The 18137-nt window shown below is 40.6% G+C and overlaps 1 protein-coding gene across 1 annotated transcript in view; it reads left to right on the top strand.

The window, feature by feature from the left end:
- Positions 1-18137, top strand: part of AFF3 (ALF transcription elongation factor 3) — a 333696-nt gene that overhangs the window by 42662 nt on the left and 272897 nt on the right. Inside the window, exons 2-4 of the mRNA XM_076328910.1 lie at positions 9179-9299; positions 14595-14917; positions 15047-15398. Coding sequence (XP_076185025.1) covers positions 9179-9299; positions 14595-14917; positions 15047-15398 — 796 coding nt within the window. The remainder of the gene's footprint in view (positions 1-9178; positions 9300-14594; positions 14918-15046; positions 15399-18137) is intronic.

Raw genomic sequence — 18137 nt, 5'->3', positions numbered from 1 at the left:
ATAATGCTGTAAATCATGATTAAACACATGAAAAAGATTGTCGCCCAAGTTCCATTTTAAGCCAAGTGAAACATAATACAATATAAAATTTACATCATTTTCTTGATTAACCCTGATGAACTTTCAGTCATTATCCATTATAGTAAGAGCAAATTGGAAATGTTGCTTTGTTAATAAAACATGTATAGACGTTTTCATGAGTCATAGATTTGATGGCTACTAACAGCTGACACATTCATAATGAAATACTGTACTTTGGCTTTCCGTGAAAGTGCAGTACTACATAAGGCTGCAATCCTGTGTGCTGTACTTCAGTGCTGTATTTTGGTGCCCTTTGGACATCAGATAATTTTGAATGTTGAGCTAAAATCAAGTGCACAGAATATAAATATAGGCGAGAGTTTTCGCAACCTTTACATTTAGGTACTGAATCTCTGTGTGTCTTTCACTCATGTTTCATAGGGTTCTTAGCAGCACCAAGAGCATTTAACAGCTTAAATTAAAACTGCTCGTCTTTGTCATCCATAGAAGTCTGTAAAGTTTTGCTCCTTTTGCTACTGTGCCAGGAACGTTTTCTAGTAGACACTGTTGTTATCTCTGTAGTGGCAAAGAGATCTTAGATCTGGCCTTAATGATTCATTATAGTCTTTGCTTTTGCTGATTTAAGTCAAGTTGCAGCAGGCTGAATTGCTTGACAACATTTTTCTACCAGTTACAGAGCTTTCCATTTTTGTGTGTTACGTGAAGTATACCTCGGTGTACTTCTCAATCCTGCAATTAGCTGTGGGTAGATGGATCACTGTTCAGAGCCCCATGGAAGGAATAGGCTATTTAAGTTGCTAGAGAAAAACGGGAGCAAGGAGGTGTTATTTTTTTCTGAAAAAGACCTTTTTTCAAGAAAAAGCTCATAGAGGCAAAACATAAATTTTCACGATTTTCAGGATACTTGTTTTCATTTTTTTTACTACTGCAGCTAGCACTGAAGATCTTTATTGACTGAAATCCAGTTTTCAGCAAACACATCAATAAGAAGCTCAACAAACATTTTGAATAAAGTATTAAACACTTGCTGCAAAATGTCAAATAGAATTTTAAAAGGCCAGATTTTCTTCATTACATTTAAAATGTTCGGAACATCCCTAGAAATCACGCAATGATAGGAGTAGATTCAGTTTATTGCAACATTCCGTCTGTAAAATCTTCAGGATATGCACCAAGACTATATGAATAATTTGCCTATGCATGCACATCCTCTACAGAGATGAGCCGGATGGCTGATCAAAAAAACCCCTATCATTTTTGGCTAATTATGACTGTACAGAGCCTAAAGAAGAAGTTTCAAGGAAAAGAATCACACAAGCTTGGCAGATGATAACTGGAACAGTTTCCCATGCATAAGGACGCCATGGAAAACAGAAATCATTGTGGAGAAAAACAGACACGTGGGGCGTTGTGTCTGACATCTCTGGCAGGGAAGCAATGTAAGAAGAAACTGGATCAGATGCAGACATCACCAAGTTAGGTAAGGCTGTGTGTAGCAGCCCAGGGAATTCAGCAGTGTTAGGTTAGGCAGAAAAAAAGATTCCTTATTGATCCCCTCAGCTGTTATATTTTTGAATTACAACATAAAAGTAACTAACAAAATCAAATGAAAGGGCTTCACTGTGCTTTGTCTGGTTTGTGCTCTTCAGTCTTGGTATTTTTTTCTCTCCACTTGGAAAATATGGACGAGGATACAAAAGGAATACTTTCCCCTATCTCATGTACAGTATCTGTTTCTTGACAGCTATCATCTCCATTTAATTTCTGGAGTTTTTAAATATCATTTTGGATTATGGAGAAAAAGAAACACCCATTCCAGGTGTAAGATTATTAATAGTGGTGAATTTGTGACTTGTGAATATACTTTCAAACAATATATTGTTAGAGCTGTGCAAAATTAAAAGTAATAGTAATGCTCTGTTTCTAGCTTGGCTCAGTGTCGTTATTAGACCTTCATCCATCTTAGGTAATTTTGCTAGCTGTTTTAGGGTTACATAAAGAGAGCACCAGCACTTAATAGCAAAAAGAAAATAGTAAGGCATTGAGTATAGCATTACCCATTAATACTGAATGGTGAATTTTTGGATATCTCTGTATACTATAGGTATGGACTGGTAGATTTTTATAATGTGATGAAATTATTTTTCCTGAAACTAAAAAAAAAATATTGGAATTATGTCTCAATTTCTCTCATTGGGCAAAACTTCACTGAGGGAAGACAATGTGCATGTTTTGTCTGTAGCAGAGCTGGAAGAGGTGCTCTTGTACAAGCAGATGTTGAACTAAATTGGATTTTTTTTTAATGTTCCTCTGTTGTGATGTTTACTGCTCTGGCTCAACAACCTAGATCCCGGTCTCAATTGCAACCCTAGGTTTTCTCAGTATTTCAATACGTATTTAAAATTCAGTCAGGTTGCACGCAAAGCACTCGCATTTTGTGAATGTCAGATGTGAGCGCCTGTAAGATAATAACTGCACCCACAATTAGTCTTTCCTTGGGTCCTTCCAGTTGCCCAGCGTGAGCCCTCAGAAGACCTGCCTTGAACGCTCAGATGCTGGTTTTGCAGATATATGTATATATGCATTCGTTTGGTGGATGCGATATATCTGCCCCTGAAAATACAGCTCCCCGTTTCGGACTTGGAATTTCCAGGCAGATAATTAAAGCAATCTCGCACCTTCCAGCCCGCACCTGCCACCACGCGAGCGGCCGGCCCAGCTCAGCTCCCCCTGATCATATTCATGTTTGGACAGCAGTGTTTCATGGTTAATACAAATCATAAACAGGCTGTAAAAGCTGAAGCGTCAATGAATCCTAGCTTTAAAATTGCTGGAAGCTAAAGTTTTAAAACTGATACTGCAAAGTGAAAAATGAAATTTAACCAGGCATTTTGGTGAAGGAAAAATAATTTATTGGATGTAAGATGAAAAGCTGCGAGAGTAAACATCAATCTCATCTTAGACACATGTCATTGATTGATGTTTGCTCTGTGCTGCTGCCTGGAGGTAAACTCTTTGAAATAGCAAAGTAGGTACTTTATCTGTCTGTGGATAGGAGCACAGTTTGTTAAGTTACTGCTTTTTTGAGACCCTGCTACATCTTTATGTTCAATCAAAGTGAAAACAGTAAATCAGAGTAATTGCTTTACCCTACGGCATTCCTGTTTGTAAATGGGAAAAAATACTGTAAAAATCCTCAAATTAACTTCTGCTGTTTAAGCTAGATAAAAAGTCTAAAAAAGTTGGTTGCAACCTAGGAAGGTATTTTATTGATTATGCCACTTGTTCATCAAAGGCAGCCCCTTTGTTATAGTCGAACCGATAGTTCAAATGTCGTTAGGGAAAACATTTAATGCTCAAAAATGTAAGGTTGCCATCTCTAAGAGCTCCCCATAACCCATTAGCAATTAGTTCCCAAACAGGCATTGTTTATACTTAGCTGAAAATGGAATGGGTACCAAGAAATTGGCCGGCAAAAACCATGGATATGAACAGTGAAATAGAAAACAGGCATTAAATGATAGCACTTCCATGTTAAGCACAGCAATTCAGCAAGCAAAATAGCTTGAATTGTTGTCATTAAATTGTCAGAATTAAGACTGTTTTCTAAAAATGTTTGGGGCTATTGCCTTTACAAGGTCTCAGGCTGGTTAGTCCTTTTGTGGTTTAAAATATTGCAGAGATACGGGAATGACGGCATGTTTAAATTCAGAATCCAATTTCCATTCTGAATTCAGTTTCATAATCACTGTCCTGCATCAAGGTTGGACTGGTTTTTTATTGTGTTGTGTAAGTTTTTCCCTGGAGTTACTCTATTTAGCTACTTTGGCATCAATGCGGTAATTCAGGGGAGAATTAGACTATTAAATATTTAAGAAAATGTCCTCACTTCAGCCTGAAATTTAGTATATTGACTTGTGTGCCAGATTACAATTTGTGGGGAAATGTTGAGAATAATCAGTAAACCATTTAAAAATTTGTTTTCTTGAAATATTGCCTGTTTTTCATGGTTTTGAAGCAGTTCCAACTTTGTTCATAATTCAGAAATGACCGTGTGCTAAAATTTAATTTCAAAGATATATGTGTCCTCACAGAAAACTTGTTCACGGGTCCAGTTTTATTCTTGAAACGCATGTATCTTTTAGTCACTTATGGTGTGGGTTGTGTTTTGGGGGGGTTTTTTGTTTGTTTGTTTGGAACATGATCAGCTCTGTACACTCCCAGGGGATAGTCAGGGACTCCACTGGCAGCTTGGGGATGGTATCGTTTCCATGATGCTGGGAGTGGGTGTTGCGGTCTGACAGCGTTTTGTATGGAGCCTCTTAAGCTGATTATGGAAGAAGAAGGGCCAGTTTGGGCACAAATGGGGAAGTCGACAAAATCTGGGAAAGAATCTCAGCCCTTGCAAATGGTACCTCGGTCTTCCCTAGCAAAGGCCTGCCAGGAGCCTGCGGGAACTGTGGTTTTGCCAATTTAAGAAATCGTTGCATGTTAGTGTGAGGCGTCAGCTCTGCTTTTGTTATTAATATGTCTAGACTTCAGGTTCTGAAAGTTTTGTGCCACACGTAGCTGCTGGGGTGAAGGCGATCAGGCCTCCTGAGTCAAAAACATTAACTACAAATAAACAGGCTACTCCTGCTAAATCTATATCACAATTATTTATGTGCATGGGGAGGTAGAAGGAAGGTGTGTGTGTGTGAGAGGGTGTTGCAAAGCCCTCACAATTCAGAGAATAATGGACTAAATCTTTGGACTGGAAAATGGTATTGGAAGGTCTGGAAAGGCAAAGGCGAGATTGCAGGTTACTGTAAACTATAATGAGTTCAGTAATTGTCACCAGGTGTGTGTATACACGTGGTAACGCCTTCCTCTGTCGTGCCGGTAGGGCAGCCTGAGTCACTGTCCCCTTCCTTTGCCAGAAAATAAACTGATGCGAGGCAAGGGGAGCACCAGCAATCTTGCCCTCAGTTTACCTACCCGTGTCTCTTACAGCCTCAAAGATGCCAGCTGTTACGAGGATGGTGATCTCGTAGCAAAATAACGGTATCCTTCCTGAATGTCCCCTTGGTGATGTGGCAATTTTGTGGTTTCTGAAAAGGTCAAGCAGCATCATTAATGCACACCATATGTCTGCGAACGCGTGTAATTCCTCAGTGAAGGTGCAGTGCTTTAGTTTGTGGAAAAGGACATCTTCCTCTGAATGCAAAACTTGGGCGTTCCCTAGAACTGAAGGACAGGAGGATATGTTGGTGCATTGTCTCCACCCAGTTCATCACGGAGATTAGACCTTTTTATTTGAGTTGTTCCAAGTTGTGATGTCTGAGGGAGGTAAATTGAGTCAGAAATAGTGTGCTTTAAAAAAAAAAAAAGAAAGAAAAGGAGACTCTTCAACACTTAAAACGTTAGGCTTTTTATATGATTGCTTTCAGCCTAGCCTAAGACTACATAACTCTTTGGACTTTGTAGGAGATTAAATCCAGTCCCAGGTTTTTCAGGTAAGGTTATTGCTCTGCTCCTAGGCTGTCCCCTGAGCCGTCTCTGTCTATTTCTAATTAAGGACTAGAGGAAGCGGTTCCTTCTGATGTCAGGAGTAGCGTGAAGAAAGCTATAAGCATTTCTGTCAGTACTGTGGGGAGGCTGGTGCCGCAGCCGCCCTCCCATCAGGGACCAGCGTGCCTGGGCTCTCCTCTTCAGGCTGGTCTCATGGGGAGCCACGCTCACCTAGCACGCGGCCAAAGAGTGGGTAGCCATCAAGGTAATCTTCCAAAAGGCATCACAACAGATCGAAATTTATTAAACATACCTACTCTGAGAAGTTTGGCAGTCTGTTGGTATTCTGATCTGTAAAATACCTGAGAGTGACATTATTCAGAGTATCCTAGAAGAAGCAGAGAAGGTAGGGCTGCTGTGACCGTGTGGTGGTGATGGTGTGCTGAAAGTGCTTTGCACCTGAGATGCTGGTATTTAGACATAATTCATTGGGAAGTCCAGTATGTCTCTTGGCAGATCTTAGGGCTGAGATAAATCAAAGTGTGGTTTTAAAGCAATGTGCTAAATTTGAGATAGTGTAATTTTTGTAATGCAACATTTATTCATATATAACTTTTGCAGGTGTTTGACTTGTTACTCATGCTTCAGTTCATGTCCTTTAAGCATGAATTTGAAACAGATGCAGCATTTTAAAAATAGCAATATACCATTTAAAAACTACTTAAATTCATTCTTTTGGAGTTTGACCTGTATGAAGCAAATAGAAATGACACTGACTTTTGAGAGATGAATGATTGCATGTTCTTTGGTTTCCAAGTCTTGCAAAACTGCTTCAGCATTTTGGCCCATACTAGCAAAACTCTTCATCAATAAACTGATGTGCGAGCATGCATATAACACATATATATGCATACATCACCCACATACGCACACATGCCCCAATGAGGGAAAAAACCTTGAGATTTTCGTGAACCTGTTCTTCATGGCTTAGCTATAGAAAAGACACACACTGTAAACGATTAAAAAGGTACATGTACATTTGGGATTGTTTTAAATTACAAATCTTAAGAAAAGAAGGAATAAAACTATTAAAAAGAATCATTTTCCATTAACTGAAGTGTTTGCAATAAAGGCAATTATAGCAGTTGGCAGCATTCTCCTTGAACCAAAATAAATAAATACATTTGGTGACATACGTTTAAGGAAATGTGATTGTTGCAATGTTCATGCAAATAAGGAGCAGCCTCACAAATGCTAGAGATTTTGCCATCTGGTATTACCAAAGGAATACAACTCTCAACTTGTAGCTTTTCCTAACTTACTGCTTATAGATGGCATATTAGGCATTGTCACACGGTTTTTCCATTTGCATAATCATTCTGAATTATTGCAGGTTGTGCGTTGCATTGCCAACAGTGAACTTCTCATTCGGGAAGGGGGTTCAGAGATCTGACGGCTTGTATGTCTTCATCAAATATGTCTCCATCAAATAAAGGGATAAAAATGTCCTTCCACTTTAGGAGTATCACACCAGTGCATTTTTAAATTTGTATGAGGCCTAGTGAAGAATGCTGCATTTGTTTACTTCCTAGAAACCAGGTAGAGATCAGTATTATAATTAATCTCAGGGGACCTGCTCGTCTCTATTTGACTGCAGGCTAGAGTCCAAATGCAAAGCTTCTCAAAGAGTCAAGAGGTTTTGCATGGGGAAATGTGGCTGAGGATGAAGTTACAACCTGATCCCTGCAACTCCAGAAAAACCCAACCTAACAACAGCTATTCAGGACAACAGCTATTCAGGGTGGCAGAAAGTCTGCTTCAGACACAGAAGTTGTTGTTAGAAAGTCTTTTACCCTGACTTAACTGATGGGAGTACACTCGGATAGCATGATGTAGTAACCGAGGACCATTGCTCACGTAGCAGTAAATGACAACTGCTCTACCTCTGGCCTCGGCAGCATGTGCAGCAGATGATCTCCGCTCACAGGGACCCCGTGGGGAGGCCTTCGCTATTCCCCTCTTCCTGGAGGAAGGCATTTTCCATGTCCAAAACTCCACCCCTACGATAGCCTCCTCATTCCACTGCTTTTCAAAGAGAGGGTGTTGGCGTGAATAACATGCATTGCTCATGAAAAATATGGGATAAAACCCGAAAAAACCTCAGCCACCTGTAAGTGGAATAAACAAACCGGTGGTTGGAAGCTGCCTCCAACCTGCCGTACTGAAACCCTGTGTTTCACAACAAACCCCTGTGTTTGAGAGCCCCGCTCGGCGTTTGGCACCTGCCCTCAGATGCCCTCAGACCCATCAGAAGGGTGCTCCGCAGTCCAGTTCGAGTTAGCAGCTTTAACAAGTAAACATAAGATTTTGTGTTCGTTTGGTGACTGCTAAGGCATTGTTTTTAAATACTAATAGCGTCTAACATATCCTATGTATTTTCAGCTCTCTCAAGTCTTGAATTAGAATCAGATAGCTGTTGGCCTTTTGACTGCCTTGCCTGAGGCGTACTAGGTAACGTCACGTGGGTAGCCGATGCAACATATGTTTTGCTAACTGGGAAGCTGGTTAGCAAGACAACCTTTTTCTTATTAACACATGGTGCACTTACATGACATTAATATATATTTCTACTTTACAGATTTACAGTGCCAGAAGAAAGGCATTAGCTGAGCTAAGCAAAATAGGCAATCAGCATACTCGTCACATTGTCCTGAAATAACACCTAAACCTTATTAGACACATTGGTTTCCTTTGTGAGGAGAATAAAACATAACAAACTGAAATGTGCAAACCTGTGTTGTTCTGTGGAAATCCAGGGAAGGGATTCTCTGGTTTATGTTGTCATGCATTAAACTAGAATTCTGAAAAAAAAAAAAGTTAATTTTTATTCTGGATGTCTGTATTGGAGCCAGACTAGTTCATTTCTAAAAATTAATACTGTTGTGTAATGCAGTGATTTTATTCTCTCTCCAGCTACACTCTACCAGCCATACATACACTGTCGTGCCAGTATTCATTTATTCATGCTCTGAAGTTGTGATAGTGTCAAATCCATCAGAAAGAGGAATTGTTTCAGTAGTAGTTTCACGACTTGGCTGATTAACGGAGATCAGAAGCAGCAGCCTAACTGTGGAAACCACTACAGCATGTAGTTTTAACAGCTCTTTAGGGAGCTAGTTAATGAAAGAATCACTACAGAAACACATCCATGTGAAAAAAGGAGCATTCTCATACAACACTCAGAGGATATGTCATAAGTGGAAATATGTTCATAATTTCTATTTACTCATAGCTGTAATTACCATCTGCCTTAAGAGTACTTTCAGTCTTTGTCAAAGTTGCTTAGATATTTTCTTTGTCACATTTCAAGCAGAGAAGTTCTGCACAGACTAGATCCTGCCCTGTGATTTCTTTTTTATTCTTCTGTAAGAATTTAATTATCTATTCTCTGTGTGAAGAAAGCACCAGCATTCCCAGAGACCTGAGCCTCCCCAGCCTGCTTGGACTGGCATTCATCTGATTCATGTTCTTGCTTATTTTTGCCATCTGTCTGCAAACCAGAGTTCTTCACTTTTAAATTCATGCTGGTTTATATGTTGCCCGCTAACTTTTAACTCTTAAAAAGCTATTCCTCTTTTTGCTGCAGTGTCTATGAGCCGGATAGAAACGTGCTGCGAAGGAAAGAATGGGAAAGGAGAAATCAGGAGGCCCAGCAGGAGGATGGCGCGTTTAACACGAGTTACTCCCTCTTCAGTGAACCGTACAAGGTAGATGCTTCCCAGCTGGGTGGCTATTTATTTATTTATTTATTCACAGTACAAAAATGCAGCCTGGCAAAGGCATTGTCCAGGTTTCAGCACCCTGCCACAAGTGCTAGCCTCACAAAATTTGCAGAGAACATTTACGGTTCACTGAGAATCGGATTTTATATATATATAGATAAGCTTCTTATAATGTTCAGCAGCACACAAGAATGAAATAAACTAGAAATATCCTAACAATATTTGAGATCGAATTAAAACTAGGAGGTGAAGGTGATGGTGCCCTGTTTTTGCAACACTTAGAAGAAAACAATTGTGTTAGAATTGTGTGTGAAGGTCAAGCAATAAAGTAAACATTGTGCTCTGGCCAAGGTTAATGTAATGAAATATCTTGGTGGTTGCTTTTTTTTTTTTTCTTCTATAAGCATTACCAACAAAATTTGTCTGCTAGACATGTTTTGCCCTCACCAAAGGCAGAGGTAACTTATGAGTCTCAACTCCCCGTTTTATTCCTCGTGGTAACAGTAGTGTGATGAGGCACAACCGTCTCTCCCCACTCCCTGTTAGAAGGGTCAAGCAGGATCTGCACTTTGTAGAAGCCTGCAAACCAAGCCCTTGTGAACAGGACCTGAGAGCGGTATCCCACAGGGGCTGCTCCTCTCCCACAGCTAACCCAGTGCCTTTGCCTGTGTGCATCAAAGCATCATCATGTATTGTCTACTGTGCCCTTCCCGTAATGTCCAAGTTACTGTTACAACCACCACGTTGTGAAGCCTTTCCCTCCATGCAGCATCACTTGTCCTTGATGCTTTGGATGCTTTAGTGCCTCTTTCCAGGAGTCCTATTTGGGACCTGGTACTTGGCTTCTGCACCTGGCTTCCATGCTTCTGTGTTTCTGCCCGTGCTCCAGGGTCAGCTCTTACCTTGCTGTTCTTCCAGATTGCTGTTTGGTTTTAGTCCCTAATAAAAAAGAAAGATCTACCACTTTCAAACCATGTCCCTTGATAGAAGACAGCTCTGTCTGCCTTGAAGCTGACCTCCAGCTGTCCGAATTTCAGATTCATTACAAAAGCGTTTAGAAACCATGGGAAATGTCTTGAACTCCTCAAGACTCTACTTGAAAAAGTCGACTGTGAGACCAATCAAGGGCTAATCCATGGAAAAAAGCCTGAAAAGCTTGTCAGCTGTGTGTTGGCATTTCGTGAGGGCTCTACTGCAATGGGGACTTAATAATTTTCCATTTGGTACATCCAATCAAATAGACCCCTCACAAAAAGGACCTGTCCTTTTGCTGGGCCCCGATACCATTTTGTCTGTGGTACCTAAAGTTGGTAATACTGAAGCTCAAATCACTTATAAAAGTGGTATAGTTGGAATATTTTGTGCACTTTAATTATTACCTGTGTGCCAATGTACTGACTGTCATGGCACAGACTTCGTGTATCATGGACACACCAGTAGTTTCTGAGTTACGATGTCTGAAGGCATCTCTATGCAACCACAGTATAATTCCATCAACTTTAACAGGAGTGGATGAAAAATCATTGCCACCTCTAGAAGCAGAGCGGATACTGAGTGGGTATCCTATGGGGAGATCAAAATAATGGCTCCACCCATGCTTCTTATCTTTAAACACTATGTCCCTATTTTGGACAAGCGCGTAAAGAAGGTGCTGCAGAAATACATCCTACAGCTGTCTTTGTCAAGGAAACGTGGAGAAAGGCAAAGCCCAAGACAGCAGTATAACTCACCCACAGCTCTGTTGGTGTGACAGTCACAGCTGCTTGGGATGACCAGTCATTCTGACAGTATTGGACATGAAAACTTCAGCAGTGGCGTACTCTGAATGTCATGTGTACACTGGCAATGGACCATTGCGCTGTCTGAACTCATCCAAGCATTTGTGAACCTTCAGTGTGGGGGTGCAGAGCTGTGGCTTGGGCTTTTTGATCTTATCCTGGAGCGAGGCTGACTGCAAAAGAGGAAACCTTTCTGCGAAACCCAATCTTACTGTCTTTAAAGATCATGTTCAAGTTTTAGGTGTTTCCAGAGGGAAATGAAGTTACAGCAGACATTCACCGCAAGCTCTGATTAAATTCAGTATTCCTCTGCACAGCTTGAGAAACATGAGCTAAAGCCAAAGGATTTGCCATTCAGAAGGCCATATCTGAAAATCAAAGGCAGACTGGAAATCTCTTAAATCTTATGTCCTCTCTCACCTTGACATGTATCACTACTCCGGTAACATCAGACTTTCTGAAAAATCCTGACTCTTCGGGTTGCCCTTTATCCTGTTCAAAGTATCCATAGCAACCCTTTATGAAGGATTACGGGAAATCAAGTATCTTCTACTTAAAATGTCTTTTACAGGGAGTAAAAAGTAGGAGTTTCATTCCGGATATTTCCTGGACATTAACAATATCAGTATTTTTAATGAAGAAAAAAATTTTGATGACCTTCCATGCAACCATGAGGTTTATTTTTAGAAGTGTTGAATCTTGCAGTCTTCAAATGCATGGATACATCTTGCATTGCAGAAGAATATCAGAGCACTGTAAGTTAGAAATGTTTGCACAGAATGCTTTTCCTACTTACTCATTTTGTGACCATGTTTTCCCTATGTGAATGATTAAATAAGGCCAACAATATTTCAGAGCAAATAATAGGACAGACTCTTATATCTAAAGCTCATAACAAGTTACCTCAGACCCCATCGTGATCCCAAAAGGATGTAGGTGAACTCTTCTGGATGAGATCAGCTCAACACAAAATCTTCTCACCTCAGGTTGTCCCCAGTGCATCCAGAAGGAATAAACAACACTGACCAGTTGCCACCATGTGCTGTGGTACAGGCATTAGACAGGTTTTCTACAGTTATTCTTGTGGTTATCTGGGATCTCTCAATATGAGGTGTTTCCTTGTGACCGTCACATCACATCCATATAGAAGACAATCTGCTGACTTCTCTGGGCTAGTGATAGTCTACAGATCTGAAATTAGGCTTTTATTTACTTCCCATCCAAATAGCAGCCATCAGAAAGAATGGACCTTCTGTTAGGGAAGTTGGACTTTCCAGGGGCAAAACTTGCACATAAATTCTCTTACGTTCACGGACCTAGAGGCAGCCAGGTGGAGAGCTGCCCCACAAGCTGTCTGTGCTGTAGGAGACTTGTGGGTGTCAGGAGCCCTGTTCCATTTGGTGGTCCTTGTCGCCATGCTCCTGGCAGGGAAGGAAGCCTCACACACACAGGCTGGCTGAATCAGGCTGGGTGCAGGCCCAAGGGCAGATCTCCCTCCCTAGAGGGAAGCTGGAAACACATCTCTAGAAGGTATCTACACGAGGTGGAGGATCCACTGGAAGCATAGAAGAGATCCACTGGGTAAAAGGGAAATTTTCTGTGCCTTCCGGAAAGTAATTCTGCTGGTCAAGGTGAAGCCCAAGTGTAGAAGCCATTTCATTTACCCCAGGAGACACGAGTGTATCTCCAACCTTCTTTCTTTTCAGATGTATGTGATGCTTCCCACTTTGAAGCCTCATTAATAGTTTCCTCTTCTTTAGGACATGGATGTGATTCCTGTGAAGGGAAGGAACACCCTTTTTTTAAGCCACTTGTTTTCTGTGAATTAATGCTTCATATTTCTTTTCGTAGCAGGTTATTGTCCTTGTGACAACAACAGCTGCATACGCAGAGAAAAGATCAGGCTGTAGTGGCTGAGCCATCTTATTCCAAGTTTGCAAAGCAATGATTCGGATGCAACACTTTTGAGTTTTTCCCTTCCCACTTCCCTTCAATATTTATTATTGGTATATATTAAACTCTGTTAGCATTGTAACAAATGCATATCAGAAAGCTAGCTGTAATGTATTTTACATAGTTACAAGGTAATGTCCTTGAAATTTGAGGGGACAAGTTTCAAGCAAGACAGGACTGCTTCTACTGTCTGACTTAGGAATGCTTCCACTGTAGTCCTCTGAAAATTAGCATGTGGCAATCACTGCACTCATGTACAGGGCATTTTTGCTTGGATTCAGGTTTTTTAATAGGAAACTCTAAAAAAAAGATTCTGAACTGGGGGAGTTTCCCTTATGTTTTTGTTTGAGTGACTCAATTTTATTTGAAGGCTTAAAAACAAAAATACCCCCAATTTTCCAGAGTAACTGATGTTGCTGCTACATTTTTCGTATTTTTTATATAACTTTAAGTGGGTTTCTCCACTCCCTTTGCTCCCTTCTTTCTCCTTATTTCTGTTTTCCTCTAAAACTGGGAGTCTTGAGATGAAAGCTTGGCCTTCTGAGATCAATGGGAGTTTTCCCATCCAGACCCCGTGTCTGGAAGAGAGAAAGGAGAACACCACTGGCTCATTACTGTCTTCCTCTGAAAACTTAAAGCAAAGAACATCACATGCTTGAATCTTGGCAGGTTTTAGAAAAATCTTTGCTGCATAAATGCTAATGATACACCCTTTTGCTTACAGCGGCTTTTTAAAGCAAGAGTTTTCAATCTTTTCCAGTATGTTTTATTTGCTTGTTTTATTTCTTTGTGGAGCTTCTGCCTTTTCAGTCAGGAAGTAAATGGATGATTTTAAAGACAATGATGAATCTTAGAGGGGAGGGAGGGTGGCTGTGTTCCCCCTGCTGCACACAGCAAGCACTAGGCAATGTGAAGAATTTGGGGGGTTCTGTTCACCTTTTTTTTTAAAGAGGAGAGTGCCCTGGAGTGAGCATCCTGACAGTACTTTCAAAGAAGGGATATAATCATCTGTAGTTTTCCCATTGTCCCACGAGCTGTCTTCAAGTCACCTCAGAGTATTTGGTTGGCTTAGACTGGTGAGTTCATTCAGTGCTTACACTGGATGTCGTGTGGCTTCCCAGATGCTATGTGAAAACTTAGGCAGGCAGAGAAGGAAATTGGGAGTGCAGCGTTTTCATTCATGGCTGAAGGAGAGCTTGCACTGGGCTATAGGAAAAGTTTTATCATGGTCAGATTTAATCCAAACCATTCTGTGTAGTTGCAATAATAAATTTTCTAGTTTCCAGGTAATATACTTTAACTACAGTGTGATACCAGTGATAGATTTCTTTTTTTATATACTCTAAGGCCCTTTATAGCTTTTCCAGTTCAGGGTAGATTTAAGATGTTGACAAGTGTCTTCAGAGACAATAAGGATTTTCGATTTCATCCCTCAACGCCACTGCTGAATAAGGCAGTGCTACTTCAGTAAGGATTTCAGCAGAAGCATGCAGGGAATTTTGTTTTTCTTACGTTGACTGTTGCAGAACATTTGATTTTTGTTTTGCAGACTAACAAGGGGGATGAGCTCTCGAATCGCATCCAGAATACGCTGGGCAACTATGATGAAATGAAAGACTTGTTAACTGACCGATCAAACCAGAGCCACCTTGTTGGGGTTCCAAAACCTGGGGTTCCTCAGACGTCTCTCCCCAAGCTGGATGAACATCTTATTGCAGACTCGAGACCGCCGCCTCCTCCTTCCATTTCCAGCACTACTTCTTCCACACCAGCAGCCCTATCTGCCCAGCAGAGCAAAAGCACCATGATGGGTTGGCAGAAGGCCGGGCACAATGCTGCTTCGGATGGCCAGCAGAGAGCGAGCAAGCATGGGCACCGGTCGCTGGAGTCACACAAGGGTGACTTCAAACTGGCGAACCAAAAATCCAGTCTGGAGAAACTAAAACGCTATGCATCGAGTCCCACCTCCTCCTCCTCCTCCTCCAACACTGCCCAGCAAAGCTCACTGAGGGCCACACTAGGAGACAACGTCAACAGAGTGCAGCAGCCGGCAAAGCTCAACTGTAGCTCGGAAGGAGGAGCTCAAGCGCAAGAGAGGCCAGCAAAGCATGGTGGCGGGCACTGCGTCCAAAACTTTCCGCCCTCTCTTGCTTCGAAGCCCAGTTTGGTTCAGCAGAAACCAACAGCTTATGTAAGGCCGATGGACGGTCAAGACCAGGCTCCTGATGAGTCTCCAAAGCTGAAGTTACCAGCAGAGACGACCAAGTCGTATAGGGGAGTGCCTTCTAACAAGCCTGATTCGGCCAGGACCAAGTCAAAGATAGCCAAGTTCAGCATTCCTAAGCAAGAAGAGGTAAGTGTTGTTATGCTTTTTATGACGTACCCCCTTGGATGGATGGATGATGCCTTAGAACTGCAAATTGCATCTGTCTCTCTACACATTTTTAACATATTAATTTGCATGTTGAATTTTTTTTTTAACATTGGCATAGTATATTGCAAATAGCAGCCTCACAGTAATGTAAAGATATCTCAACAGTGAAATGCTCACTGTCTTCAGGACCATAACACTTCCGACAATGGCACATTTTCAGGTAGTATATATTATTTCACTGCCTTTGCTTCCTCGGTGTCCACATATAAAGCCTGGATATTTTTAATTATTTCTTTTTTTTTTTTCTCCTAGGCAGGTGTATTACTTCTAACTGTTCATATTTCATTGACTTCTTTGGCAATGATTAAATGAAATGTTTGTGATCAGAAGTAGTTCTGCCATCCTCAATGATGTCAAAGTAATTTTGCAATCTAAATAAATTACTTAAACAATATGAAATTTGTGGAAATTTCTCTTCTCCCAAGTAACTAGCGATAGGACGAGAGGAAATGGCCTCAAGTTGCGCCAGGGGAGGTTTAGATTGGATGTAAGGAAAAATGTCTTTACTGAAAGAGTGGTTAAACATTGGAACAGGCTGCCCAGGGAAGTGGTTGAGTCCCCATCCCTGGAGGTATTTAAAAGACGAGTAGATGAGGCACTTAGGGACATGGTTTAGTGGGTGGTGGTGTTGGGTCGGCGGTTGGACTCGATGATCTTAGAGGTCTTTTCCAACCTCAATGATTCTATGATTCTATGATTCTATGAATAGAAGAGAATACAGCAGTGAGACTCTCCTTTTAGTTCATAGTATCTGATTCTGTTTCAAACCAATTTCTGAGAAGACTGAGGTTTGCTTCCTGAAGAATCACCATCTGTAGAAACCCAGCCATGCTACAAATATGAGAACATGTCTGAAAAAGCTTCTAGACAACATTTCTGTTATCAGCAGTAGATATGAAAGATTTCTGCTTGGACTTATTTTATGTTCATTTATTTCACATTCTGTTTATGCAAGTAGGACACCTTGCTTTATCACTTACAGAGTCTGTGATTTTCTGTTTGATCTTTTTGGATGGGGAGGAAATAGTTGGTTTTGGCAGAATAAAGGGTGATTTTTTTTTTTTCTGGGGCGTATTCAGAGGCATGTATGCCAATAGAAAGATGGTCACATCATTCTCTTGTGCAAATTAGTAGAGCTCCCATGACTTAAACAATTTATAGTATTTATAGGACTAAACAACTCTATTTGGCTGAATCACCATGACTTTCTCAGAGCAGAGACAATGATTGTTTACTCTTATTTGACAGCTGTGGTGTGTCTTGAGATGTTTTAAGTCTTAACATTTTTGTTTCTGGCATTGTTAAAGGAGAAGAAAAATCTAATTTTTGGTGGAGTTCTCTGGCCTCTTAATGCCTGTTTGTAAGAAATGGAGTTGACTGTTGTATTCCCCCTTTGGTTCGGTTTGGGAGAGAAATCTCTCTGGAAGCAATTACTTCTCTCAGCTCTTTTAGGCATTATACCCATGTGGTTTTTCTCTAAGTTAAAGTTCCATCAGTTCCAAACAACACGTAGGTGATATGTTGTTCCTGAAAAGGGGTTGTTTTAGGCTCTTAAGCCAGATTTGATAAGCAAATTTAGCATTCACAAACTGCTGTAATTGTGCAGATAGATCATGTAATGGCAGATACTAATATCCATTTAGCTATTATTACCACTTTCAGACTTGTGCCTCTATCTGCAAGTGGGAAGTATTGTTAGAATTAAAGATGCCTGTGGCAATTGTCTGGATCTTTCAAATTTTCCCCCTTTACATGTATGCAATACTCTAAGGACTAGTTTGGAAAGCAGTTTTGATAGGCAATCATTTGTCTGAAATTCAGGATTTACCATTTGCATTCCAAATTCGCCTACCTCAGGAAAGAAAGCTTTCATTTGTTGTATGTAATCCATGCCGATGCATAAGGGTAAATTTATACTGCAGTTTCTAGACATGTAGAGACATGTAGACACGTATTTGAGATTGCTTTAAACTAACTTGCTTAGCTACTGATGGCAATGTAGGCTATGGTAGGAGAGAGTGGACTGCAAGGTAGCTACTGAAGTGTTCACAGATTTTACGGGATGCAGTATTAATGAAACAGTATTTGATAACATGATATAAACATTTAACTGAAGTTGAAGGAGGTGGGCAAAAAACATTGTCTGGTAGGTTATAAAAGAGGTAAGTGATTACAAAAAATGATGGACAAATGACTCAGAAGAAAAATAGTAAGTACTACAGGTGATGGGGTTTGAAACGGGAGCTAATGAAAGACAATGTTTAGATCTCATGTTGGAGGGCTGAGAGTCCTGGTGATAAAAGTGCCCAGCTTTTTTTCCTTTATCTTGACATTTCCTTTGTTCTAACATTTTCCATCCCAAGTGGCACAAGATGAAATTGGTAACCCACTGGTATTGCTACAGGGAGAAATATTGACCAAGACTGAAAGTTTTTTCAGTCAGTCTTGCCTGATCCACCCTCCCTTTAATTTTCAATCATACTTCTTTTTATTTCAAAATGTTTTTCCATTCTTGTTATTTGTATCATACGTCTCCTAGTACAGTTTTGTAAGAATTTCCATGCGTTTTTTAAATTTCTGCTTTCAAACTCATAAAACTTCTCCTTTGCATCAAATGTTCACTGTCCCCTATTAGGGATAGAAGTTTTAAGCAGCTTT

This window comes from Aptenodytes patagonicus, chromosome 1 (assembly GCF_965638725.1).
Source record: "Aptenodytes patagonicus chromosome 1, bAptPat1.pri.cur, whole genome shotgun sequence".
Classification (NCBI taxonomy): Eukaryota; Metazoa; Chordata; class Aves; order Sphenisciformes; family Spheniscidae; genus Aptenodytes; species Aptenodytes patagonicus.
Note: the sequence above shows the minus strand (reverse complement) of the source record. Positions and strands in the feature narration are given on the sequence as shown.